General features: G+C 38.5%; 1 protein-coding gene across 5 annotated transcripts in view; it reads left to right on the top strand.

Moving 5' to 3' along the window:
• Positions 1–12611, top strand: part of abca12 (ATP-binding cassette, sub-family A (ABC1), member 12) — a 93884-nt gene that overhangs the window by 79064 nt on the left and 2209 nt on the right. For all 5 annotated transcript variants that reach the window (XM_029125891.2, XM_034286790.1, XM_034286791.1 and 2 more), the window contains 4 exons: positions 1862–2012; positions 4969–5103; positions 5243–5346; positions 12250–12342. In XM_029125891.2, the coding sequence (XP_028981724.2) occupies positions 1862–2012; positions 4969–5103; positions 5243–5346; positions 12250–12342 (483 nt within the window). The remainder of the gene's footprint in view (positions 1–1861; positions 2013–4968; positions 5104–5242; positions 5347–12249; positions 12343–12611) is intronic.

Genomic DNA, 12611 nt, shown 5'->3' with positions numbered 1-12611 from the left:
TTGGGACTGAGACAGGGGCGGTCCGGCGACACTGTGGCCCTACTTGGGGGAGGCCCCGGACAGGGCCCAACAGGCAGGAAATCAATCCACCCACATTGCCAGGCATCAATCAAAGGGACACCCACCAACCGCAACCCCCCTGAATGAGGGCAGAGTATTGCCAGCAGATGACAACCCAATTGCACAACAGAGACACAACAAGCCAGTGACTCTTCCAACGAAAGGCATGGAGGGAGGGCATCCCAGTGGCGACGAGAGCCCACCTGGCAAGACAGCAAGGGTGGACAGTATCAAACCTTCTGGTCACCTTCACGCCCCCAGGCCAGGCTACACCTAATCATAAACCATGCTGTAGAGATGAGTTTTTAGTAGACACTTGAACGTTTGCACTGAGTTTGCATTTCTAACCTTAATTGGCAGATCATTGCACAGTAGTGGAGCTCTATGAGAAAAGGCCCTGCCTCCGGCTGTTTGTTTAGAAATTCTAGGTACAATTAAAAGGCCTGCATCTTGCGATCGTAGGTTACGTGTAGGTATGTATGGCTGGATCATTTCAGCAAGGTAAGTAGGAGCAAGTCCATGTATTGATTTATAGGTTAACATTAGTAAATTACTACTTTCTTCTGTCCCCCATACATACAACTTCCACAATCAACAGTTGAATTTCAAGCACATTATACTACAAAGACAAGTGAGCTGTTTTGAAAGCCTCTTGAAAAAGGGCAGTGATTGGCATCTGCCAATCACTGCCCTTTTTCAAGTGGCTTTCCAAACAGCTCCCTGGGTAACAATAACAAATTAGATATTGAATGCCTCTTTAAGCATGGTCAAGTTAATAATTATGCTGTGGATGATGTATTAAACCACGCAGACACATCAAAGACACAGTGGTCTTTCTGAAGTAAGCTGCGAGACAAGATGAAAACTCCTCAGGGATGTCACCATGAGGCAATTAATCATTTTAAAGCAGCTACAGAGTTCAATTCTTGTGGTTGTAGAAAACTTAGGATGGAACAACACAATTGTAGTGACCCTACAAAAATGAACTAAATAGAGTGATAAGAAATATTCTAAATACAATACCAAAAGAGAATAAAGTAACACTGCAAAAATATGGAAAATATGCCTAAAAGCAAGCTTTATGTTTGGGATAAATCTAACAAAACAGATCATTAAGTAAGAGAGTGTATGTTATTAATAATGAGGTATACCTGAAAAAAGTTGGATCTCTCTGAAATGAAAATGGATGGCCATCCCTTCAGCTACTGGTTAGCTAACTCAATCAGATGTTGACAAGATTACTTTAACCCATGAACGTGGTGCTCATCAAGCAGAAGCCCTCTCACTGTAGCAAAAGTAGATAACACAGTCCATGAAAAATAAAAGAATACTGTAAATAAAACACTTTTCTAGTTGAATTTTCTTTCTTTTTCAGACTGCGCAACGGATTTAAATAGTGCCAATTTTTATTGTCGGGCAGCAATTGGCTGTGCAAAGTATTTTTTGCTCTTAAAGCTACATAAGCAGACACTATCTGTTGTAGCTTCTTTACCAATCTATTATGACTTTGAGAAATCCATCTAAATGGCCCAAATCTAAATTAATCCACTTCAGTCCCCTTTTCATACACAATTAAATGTGAAAAAACCCAAGGGGCATGAAGTACTTGTTAAATCCATGGATTGTAACAGTGTCTTATACTTACCTCCATTTATGGATTTGGGAATATAATCCATTTGATAATCCACTACAATGCTCTGGTGAGACTTTTGTTGTAACATTCTCTTTTGGCCTTATCTCTTCCCCTGTCTTAAACTATTTCACCTCTTACAATTTTAAATCTCTGTGAATATGTTTTCAGGAGAATGGTGGACATCATTAACTGTCGTAACGAAGGAATCAATATTGGCTACTGTCCCCAAGTTGATGCCCTGGATGGCCTGCTGACAGGGGAGGAACACTTGTACTTCTATGCCCGAATTCGAGGCATCGCCAACAGGGACATGGACCAGGCAAGACATCTCATCTCCACAAAACACTTCATTGTGACCTAGTAGACTAGACGGTTGCTTGTGTCACCTGGTTGACATTATTCCTAAACATGGCCTACAAAATTCTTCCAAAGTTTGTGTTTTCCACTACCATTTAAGATTGGATTTGCAAGAAAACAAATGCTGAAAAACGTATCAACCCCTACATATATGGCTATTCTTTATAATTCAAATTAATGTATTAATTTTCCTTTTGCTGCAGAATTATATTCCTGCTTAAGTTAGGCATACATTAGGATACAACATCTGCACTTTCCGGAACATTCACCATGAGTAAGGGTGAGAAACCTAATTAAGCTTTAGAAGCTACAGTACACAGGGTCGGTGAACGGTCCAGCGTAGTTTAGATAGAGCTATGTTTGCTTATCTCTGTTTTCCAATTAAGGCAGACTCTAGTCCACGTGTCAATGGATTCAGATGGATTTCCTTCTTAGTTGTTAGATGTTGCTACGATGAGAGGATTATATCTGACAGTTAACCACAGTCACTGCTCCATCTAATTCATCAACCAGAAAGCTAATACATCTCTGCATTTTTTATTATTATAGAGAGTGGTGGGTTCTGATGGGCTTCCCCTCACTGTGATGGTGATGAAGTCTGCCAGTAGAACTGTTAAAGATAATGAGATTTTGATGGTGGATTTCTTTATCTGCATAGGATATGCTCCAAAAATGGCATGTATGTTACATGCATTTAATCATATTTGTTCAAAAAGAACATCAGGATGATGACCCAGATCTCTCTTAACCAACCCCCTCTCCATTCTGGGCACATTAGCCCCAGTACACTGATAGGCTCTGACAACCTCAATGATGTCAACAATTGATACAAACAGCCAAACAGACACAGAAATGATGCAGATAACTGGCCAAAATTACTATTACACCAGAGCCTTCATGGGCTCTGGCCATTACTGTTATCCTTAACATTTTCAGTTCCCATCATGGTGGTAACAAAAATGGCTTTAATGGCCACAACAACAGTCTTCGCTAATTCACATTGACATGTAGAGAGGGAGAGAATAATTGAATGACAGAGGATGACATGTTATGGCTCTAATGACCCTGACACCACTTGTTATAATCTCAGCTAATTCACAAGGATCGGTTGTTTGCTATATAGCCTCAATCCTCTGTAGTGCTCCCCTGGGTTCATTTAGAATGCTTCAAAGAGCCTGTTTCTCTTAACATGGTTTTGCCACCATCAATAAAGGTAAAAAATAAAGGCTATTGATGAAGGCCATCTGAAAACAATAACATCTTATTTTTGACAATTAAATCTTATCTAAAAATAGGTGTTTGATATTGTTTCCTCTTCATCAACAAACCAAATGTTAACTTTTGTATTAACTGTTTATAGCTAGGTATAGCTTTTCAGGCACTTAAGTGTAGGAAAACAGGTATGAAGATGCCTTGTATAGAATTCATATAAAAAAGTTTAGAGCATTGCTACTTCAAGTGTGCGTTTTTTCAATACAGCATTGGAAAGTTGGCATTCATGTTGTGAATCATGTATAAGTTGGCACTGGTAAATGAATCCTGCCTAACAACACATAGGCTACACATCTGTTAGTACAATGGATGCGCTGTTCCAATTTATCGGAAATTGGAATCTTTCCTTGAGTCCCGTCTCTCTCCAAAAACCCACTGAACGAGAAGGCCTTTTTCACGCCTGATGAGTTTGCACCTCTGTATTAACACTTTGCTTATAGCATTGTAAGTGATCATAATTTAATGTTTTTGCTAACCTACGCGAGGCATTAATGTCAATTCCAGTCGCATTTCCAACAAAATATACTCTAATAGTGGAATAAACAAACAACTTCCATGCTCTCCAATAATTACAGATCCCCTCATTAATGTTTGTAGATAAACATCTCTTGCCACCTTGACAACCAATTTGCTTTGCCTATTCAAGTGGGCTATGCCTTTGCCTAGCATTCAATAGCTTAATTTTAACCACATTTCAGCCTAGAAATGTAAGGATAATACCTTGAAAAGCTTAGGTGTGATTCAGTGTTGAATTAAATGCCAGTCGACTCAGCAGCTCTCCAAATAATATGGGCTGATATGTGTTTTATTCTATAGCCTAACATAGTAGTTATTGTACTTTGTGCCTTTATAAAGAGCACAATGTTAGGAGATGATAGAACTATGCGATCAGACACCAGCAAACTATTAGAATATTAAACTGTTTAGATTTACATGAGCTACCGATAGATGCTGCCAATTATTCTGGTAAGTTGGGCGCCTAACATTAAGGGCTGTGACAACCTGATCCTATGGATTGACTTGGAAAAAGAAAGCTTCTGCACTTACTTAATTCCAAGTCAAGCACTGGCCATAGTTTACAACAAAACAATATGTCTTTAGCATAATTAAGATTAATCGCAATTATTTATAGAAGATTATGTGATTAATTTAGGGGGACCACATTTTCAAACCCCTAAACTGGGACCCTTAGTGCGCTTATGCACCCATGTTGGTCATCGTGTCTGTGGTTGGTGGAGCAGGGAAGGTGGCCCTGTTTGTTACTGTTTTCACTGTCCTGTGTGTTTTTCTGCTCCTTTGAGCTTTGATAAGAATTGTTGCTTTGCTAAGCAGTTCTACGCAGTTCGTTGTTTGGCTCCGACTCATATGTGGAAACATTACAGTATTATTACAATAATTATTATTATTTTAATTGTGGTGAAAACCAGGACAATTTGGTAGTGAATGTCAAAAACCAGGACATTTTACAGATTTCTAAAGATATTTGTCGGGACCTGGGACACCTAGCCTGAAACCGAGACAATCCGGGGCAAACCGAGACGTCTGGTCACCATAAATTAACTGCATTTTATTATTTTAATCATTTGACAGCACTAGTGTGTACAGTATATACTTAATATAATATTATATATTTTTCTCTCTCTCAGGTGGTGAGTTACTTGCTGAAGAAGCTGGAGCTGGGGTACCACAGACATACAATCACAGACAGTTACAGCTGTGGAACCCGTAGGAAGCTCTCGACTGCCCTGGCACTCATAGGACACCCACACATACTGCTTCTGGTGAGGAGGACCCACACAGACACGCACACACACAAACCCATATCTTACCAGTCAGATGACTGTGACCTCTACAAAGGTCATGCCTCTGTATTTTAGAGAATTGTACCTTGAACTGAACTCTCTGCTCCTCTCTCATCAGGATGAGCCTAGCTCAGGTATGGACCCCCGCTCAAAACGTCACCTGTGGAAGATCATTTCAGAGGAAGTCAAGGGGAAGTGTGCTGTGGTTCTTACATCTCACAGGTAAATCTCTCTCTAAATTCTTTAAAATACAGTTAGTTGTTTAATGATACTACAGCATGTCTGTAACACTTTTATGGTACAGCATCTTATGTGTCTGTAAAATTATGGACAGTACTGCTAGGACTAACACTACGGCTATTTATTGGGGCTTGAGAAGAAAGTTTCCATTTGAAATCGTTTACATACTTCTGACTTTACTATTACATACATACATCTTACATCATTTTTGCTCGAAACATTACGTGCAGAGAGGTTTGGAACAGGTTGTTTGTATACTAGTGCTGTGCCAATACAACGATTTAATGTAAAATCCCAATTCAATTTAACAATATTGTATCGATATTCGGATCTCTAGGATCAATGTTTATTTATTTATTATGCTGTCGACAGACGTCTTCTAAATTATTGTAGCGGTCGCTGAACGGGCATGTTTCCTTTAACAGTTGTGTTCTTTAATGATCTACCTGATAAAAGCCTGTTACTGTATTCCCATGGATGTCTTCGTTAATAAGAAACCAGAAAAAGGTATGCTGTTATTTTGTTACTTTAGTCGCTGATATTCTAGACACTTGGTTCACCAACAGTTGCTTGTTTGTGGGCGTTCAAACAGCATTAATGGTTTGGTTGAGTTATAGCTATTTATCAAGTTATTATTATGTACATTTCCTAGTTTATGGCAATAGAAATGCTCAGACAAATGAAAATGCAGGGGTGTATTCCATCAAGGTAGATAATGGAAAATCCAGGCTTATTTCGATAAGTCTGGCTAATTTAAGTGAGAGTTCCTTTCCATTGCTGTGGCTTATAGGAGTCCCTTCTCAGTAACTAAGGTAACTTATACATCTGAACTAGCCTGCTCCCTCGCAGGCTAACTGTCAAGCTTAATTTAGCTGTGTTTCAAGGAATGTCCAACAGGCGGAAACAGAATCCACAAAAAACGTTCAGAGAATTTTCTCACTCGCATCACTTTTGTCCTGTCCATGTTCGGAAACATAAATTCAGACTTTTTTCTGTAATTGTGACCAAGCATGATTTGACGTGTTTAATTGAGTTCCAAAGAACATATCAATAAAAATAAACAAGTTAAGAAAATCACATCTTACCACTTTCACTGCCTTCAAAAGCCAATTGTTAATGTGCATAGGCCTAAACTATGGCTGAATCTCAAATTGCATACTACAAGTACAGTACGTACAGTGGATTTAAAAAGTATACACACCCCTGTTAAAATGCCAGGTTCTTGCTCTACGTGCTGTAGAGATTAGTTTTTAGTAGACACTTGAAAGTTTGCACTGAGTTTGCATTTCTAACCTTAATTGGCAGATCATTCCACAGTAGTGGAGCTCTATGAGAAAAGGCCCTGCCTCCAGCTGTTTGTTTAGAAATTCTTGGTACAATTAAAAGGCCTGCATCTTGCGATCGTAGGTTATGTGTAGGTATGTATGGCTGGATCATTTCAGCAAGGTAAGTAGGAGCAAGTCCATGTAATGATTTATAGGTTAAGAGTAAAACCTTAAAATCAGCCCTAACCCTAACAGGCAGCCAGTGTAAGGATGCTAGGACAGGAGTAATGTGTTCAGATTTTTTTGTTCTAGTTAGGATTCTAGCAGCCATGTGCAGCACTAATTGAAGTTTATTTATTAATTTGTCTGGATAACCAGAGAGAAGAGCATTGCAGTAATCTAGTCTAGAAGTAACGAAAGCATGGATGAATTTTTCTGCATCAGTTTTTGATAGAAAGTTTCTAATTTTTGCAGTTTCGAAGATGATAATAAGCAATTCTTGATATCTTTCAGATAAATAAGGTTTAAGCCAGGCTAGAACATGTCCACGTAGCCCAATATGGGTTTCCAGTCTCTCTAAGAGAAGGGAGTGATCAATAGTGTCAAAAGCAACAGGACGGATGCGGAACCTTTGTCTGAGGCCATTAGAAGGTCATTTGTTACCTTCACGAGTGCAGTCTCAGTACTATGATGGGATCTGAAACCGGACTGGAGTATTTCATAAATGTTATTTGTCGTTAGGAAGGCATTCAGTTGTTGGGAAACACATTTTTCTAAGATTTTTGAGAGGAACGGGAGGTTCGATATTGGCCTATAATTGTTTAATATGTCGGGATCCAGATTCGATTTTTTTTAGAAGAGGCTTTTGTGAGTTTGGTACACATCCGGAGGAAAGGGAGCAATTTATTATGTTCAGCATTGGCTGACCTAGCACAGGAAATAGCTCCTTAAGTAATTTTGTTGGTATTGGGTCTAGCTGAGAGTTTGTGGGTTTAGAACTCATTACAAATTTAGTAAATGTGTTGAGCGATACGGTATCAAAAAATTCAAGTGTCCCCATTGACACCTGATCAGGGAGGTTCAGGACATTTTTAGGACAACTGAGATTTTGAGGACAATAACTATTTAAGGAGGAGTCAGTTATTTGTTTTCTAATGGTGATGATCTTTTGATCAAAGTAGTTAATGTATTAATTACAGCTAAAGTTAAGACCCACTTCACTTACTAAGCTTTGCTTTTTTGTTAACTTTGCAACTGAATCAAAGAGACATTTTGGATTGTTTTTGTTCACCTCAATCAGGTAGGAGAAATAAGCTGATCGAGCAGACGTGAGAGATTTTTGGTATTGTAGTGTACTGTCTATCCAGGCTAGTCTAAATACTTCCAACTTGGTGGAGCGCCATTTTCGCTCCAATTTTTGGAGGCTTGCTTAAATGCTCTAGTATTGTCTGTGTACCAGGGAGCGAGTTTCTGGTTGCGTATTTCTTTTGTTTTTAGTGGTGCTGTGTCTAATGTATTTCGCTGTATTGAGTTTAGATCCTCGATTTGATCGTTTACAGATTTATTTACTCTGTCATTAATGAGCGAACTTGTAAGAATATCAAGGAATTTATTTGTAGTCCGAGAATTTATAGTTCGGCTTTTGAAACTCATTGTTTGCGGAGCAAGTGGATTTCTTGTAAAGATCTACAATATCTATTTCTCGAGACAGGACTAAATCTAAGGTGTGATTGTGGCAATGTGTTGGACCTGGACATGTTGGATGAAACCCATTGAGTCAATTACGGCTTCAAAGGCTTTTTGAAGAGGATCATTGGACTTTTCCATTTGAATATTGAAATCGCCAAAAATTTGAATACTATCTGCCATGACTACAAGGTTAGACAAGAATTCTGGAAACTCATTGAGGAACATTGTGTATTTCATTGGCGGCTTTGATGGAATACCCCCCAGGTCGTCACTGCCTGGGCTTCCGCGGCATGAGCACGGGTCTTGACCCAATTCCAAAGAATACAATGATAATGTTCATTAAGAAACGAACGCTAGGAGAGCAGACGTTTTTATAGCCCACACTTTGGTTCAGTTTTGCAGGGTTGTTACTTACTGAACAGATAGTGTATCACGCTTGTTTCAGCAACGTAGCGCACCTGTTTTGGCAGTGTGACTCGCAAAGTAAGCAAATCAGTGTTGCGTGTAGTGGAAAATGACAATACATATGTTACATTCAGTATTTTTGTTTGCTTGATATTCGCTACACCAACATGTAGTGCTAACGCCTGAGCAAAAGACATTCAGGTGGTTACCACCACACTGTCTAATCCCATTATGTATCCCGTTATGTATCCTAACTTTATTGACACAGTTTGAACAGATGTACCCAGATAGACAACAATATAATGTGCCACTTAAAATAGTATATTTAATTATGTATTGAATTATTTAATTTTTTGTCCTCCATATATAGTAACACTTAAAAGAAAAAAGCAGCCAAACACAATCACAGACTTTTGAAACTTTGGAGTTCTCTAAATTCAATCAAAGACACAAGGCATTCAGGCCTGAGCTCATTTTGCAGCTTATTCCATTTGTGAGGACCAAAAATTGTTAAGGCAGTTATACAGCACCTAGTACAGAAGAAATCCTTGCTCTAACCAATATAGTTTTTTTGTGCTATAATTCATTGTTTTAACTTTGATATCTGATTTGAGATATGCTGAAAGTTTTTGCTGGAGTGCCTGGTAAATTAACAAATGAGAGGGCTTCCCTCGTCCTACACTCAGAGATGCCTATTTTGATACCATACAGTACAAAATGATACAACAGTCCTAAAACTGTCCCCACATTTGTCCCCATAAAAATGTCCCCATAAATTGAAGGTTAGTGGAAAACAACATGTAACAGTTTGTGAAGAAGTTGCTGTTTCCATATAGATGATATCTCCATTATCCACAACAGACATAAAAGTCTAACGGTTGATTAACAGCATTCTCATGTATGTTACTATGGCAGCAGCAGATACTTTCTCAGAACTCAGATAATGTAAGACAACATACTAGCTCAGAATATACTAATTGGAAGTATATGTTAGTAAGCAAGTGTGTTCTTTGTGAGAACTACAGCTAGTGTTTGCTTTCAAGTTGTCCTAGAAAATGAAATGAAGAAAGGGATGATGAATCATACTCCATCCTTATCAATGTATAATGCAGTGTTAGACCACTGGGCATGATTTTTCCTTAACTTGGGTGAATGTCGTGTCTTACCAGAAAGATCTGGCAAATAAAAAGCACAACTGATTGGCCAAATTGAAGCAATTTAATATACAAACTATATTAGATTGAAGCAATTTAATATTAATTTGAAAGGTCACTCCCCTCTTCCCATTTGAAACTGTGAACTCTCAAAAACAGAGCATCCAGATGAAAAGGGGCACTAGTAAGAGAGTCCAGTGAGTTGCAAATCTAAAGGAGTTACAGTTTTCCACAGCTGGGGGAAACTGCAACAATAGTCCAGGTGTTTCACAAAAGTGGATTTTATGGGTTTTATGAGTGTCAGAAAGAAAACAACTCAGATCAAATCTCGACTAGAGTTCGCCAGAAGGCATGTAGAAGACTATGAGACCGAGTGGATCTGATGAGGCTAAAATAAAGCTTTTTGGCAAAAGTAGCCAAAAATCCTAACCCGAACCCTAACCCAACAGACATCATGCTGAACACCATCGCTACAGTGAAGCATGGTGGTGGAATCAAGCTCTGGGGATGCTTATTTGCGTCACAGCCTGAAAGACGAAATGAATGCAGCACAGTAGTGAGATATCTTAGAAGAAAACCTGCATAAGTCTAAAAAAAAGATTCATCTTCCAGCAGGACAATGACCCCAATCTTGCAGCCAAAGCCACACTGGAGTGTCTTAAAAACAAAAGGGTCAATGTCCTGGAGAGACCTCAGTCCAATTAAGAAAATGCAGAAAGACTTGAGAATTGCTGTTCACTGAAGGTCCCCATCCAAACTGATGGAGCTTGAGCTTTTTTGCAAAAGACAAATGGGGATAAATTGCTGTGTCCAGGTTTGCAAAGCAGGTAGTGACTAATCCATAGACTCACAGCCGTAACTGCTGCTGAAGGTGCCTCTAACAAATATTTAGTTTTCGTGAAGAATCCTAATTGAATCAATTTTGATTTCATGTAAAATTGGGAGAAGTCCAAAGTAGTTGAATACTTTAAGAACCACTGTGCGATTATGTTTACCTTTATGGAAGGTATTTTTTCTCACCTTACAAAAAGCTGTTATCCCATTCCGCTACACATTTAAGCTTTGTGTGTATTTGTTTATTAGTTTTGCTTTTATAATTACAAGACCATCATGCTTATTTGAGATGCTTGTGTGTTCCTGCCTTATCTCGGGTAAATTTATTTTTAACATACAATTCCGCACATAACTTAAAAATATATTTCTAAGCTGCTGCCTCCAGTGCACCCATTGCTCTTTCAGCAAAACATTCCTTAATCTTCCCCTCTTTCTAAATCAATAATGCACAAATAACTGAGGAATTATATATATTTAAAATAATGATGGTGACACTAGAGCAATACAAATTCACATTAGGCCTATAGCGATCTTTTTTCCAGACACGTATTAGTTAATTATAAAGTTGTGAGAAATCAAATGAAGCAGTAGGCTTCAGCTTAATCTGTCTGGACTTACACATCACCTTCTGAATTGTGTCTTACGGAAAAGTTCCAATGTAGCACTAATCGCTACATTGGAACTTTTGGGGATGTAATGGACAAGTTTACATTTGTTTTCATTACGAAACATTATGAACTGAATAGCAGGCAAGCCATTTGAGTATAAACAGTGCATTGTTACATGTATTAAATCATTTTTAAGAAACAAACATTTTCAGTTTAATCTGTTTAGATTTATTTAGATGATGTACAGCATCATTGGTTTATAACTAACGTTAGCTAACTACTGTCACACTTTATACAGTTGGCAAGCTAACTTGCAAAATCAGCAAAGGATATTGCCTAAATGATTCAATGAGTGGTCATTATATGTTATTGTCAAGGTCAAACCTTGCATAACTACATTATCTTCATTTTCTCATAGCTTGGCCTTTTATCTGAATGGTATTAGCTAACTCCAGCACTATGTAGCACAACAACCAATTTGGACATCTCAGAACTCTCAAATTCAGCTTGGGAGATTTAAATTAATTTAACATTAAGCTTCATTTCTTCCGACAATAGTCACAACCATAATTACATCTTCGGCTTCACTGCTATTTAAATGAAAAGTGTCCACAAAAATAATTCAGAAGAATTATAGCAAACCCAATTACTTTCTAGTGAAAATGAATTTCCCATTACAAGTAAAACCTGATTGTCTCATCCTCACTGATGTCATTTATGCTTGTGCTTTCTTGTGTACTAAATTAAACTAATGTGTACTAATAATAATATAGCCCGCTCCTATAGTGCTTTTCTTTGCTAAATGAATCTCAAAGCACCAGCAAAGAAGCTTTGTGTGTGTGTTTAATGTGTGTCTTTGCATTATGCTGTACTTTCTGCTAGATAATAATACTGGTTCCCGATATAACCTCTACTGTTTATGTGTTGCAGTATGGAGGAGTGTGAGGCTCTGTGTACACGTCTGGCCATTATGGTAAAGGGTCAGTTCAGGTGTCTGGGCTCCCTGCAGCACATCAAGAACAGGTCAGTGGCTTTTTGTGCCCCCTTTCCATCCCCTCCTTTCCATTCTCAGCTATAGTCACCTCTGGTCCTCTGCTGCTGTACTATTTTTCACTCACTAATCTGTTGTTTCCTGTACCAGATGCTATGCTGGGCTAGGTGGAGGTTTATTTGTGCTGCCTTGCCAACTCTAATGATGGCATGACAACGGCCAAAAAAGATCTGGGACACAACTATTCCTATTGTTAACTGACTCATCTTTTGTTCCCTGTACATTTTGCCTGGCCTGTTCC

The sequence above is a fragment of the Esox lucius genome, chromosome 16 (genome assembly GCF_011004845.1).
Source record: "Esox lucius isolate fEsoLuc1 chromosome 16, fEsoLuc1.pri, whole genome shotgun sequence".
Lineage (NCBI taxonomy): Eukaryota > Metazoa > Chordata > Actinopteri > Esociformes > Esocidae > Esox > Esox lucius.
This window is presented reverse-complemented; position numbering and strand designations above follow the sequence as displayed.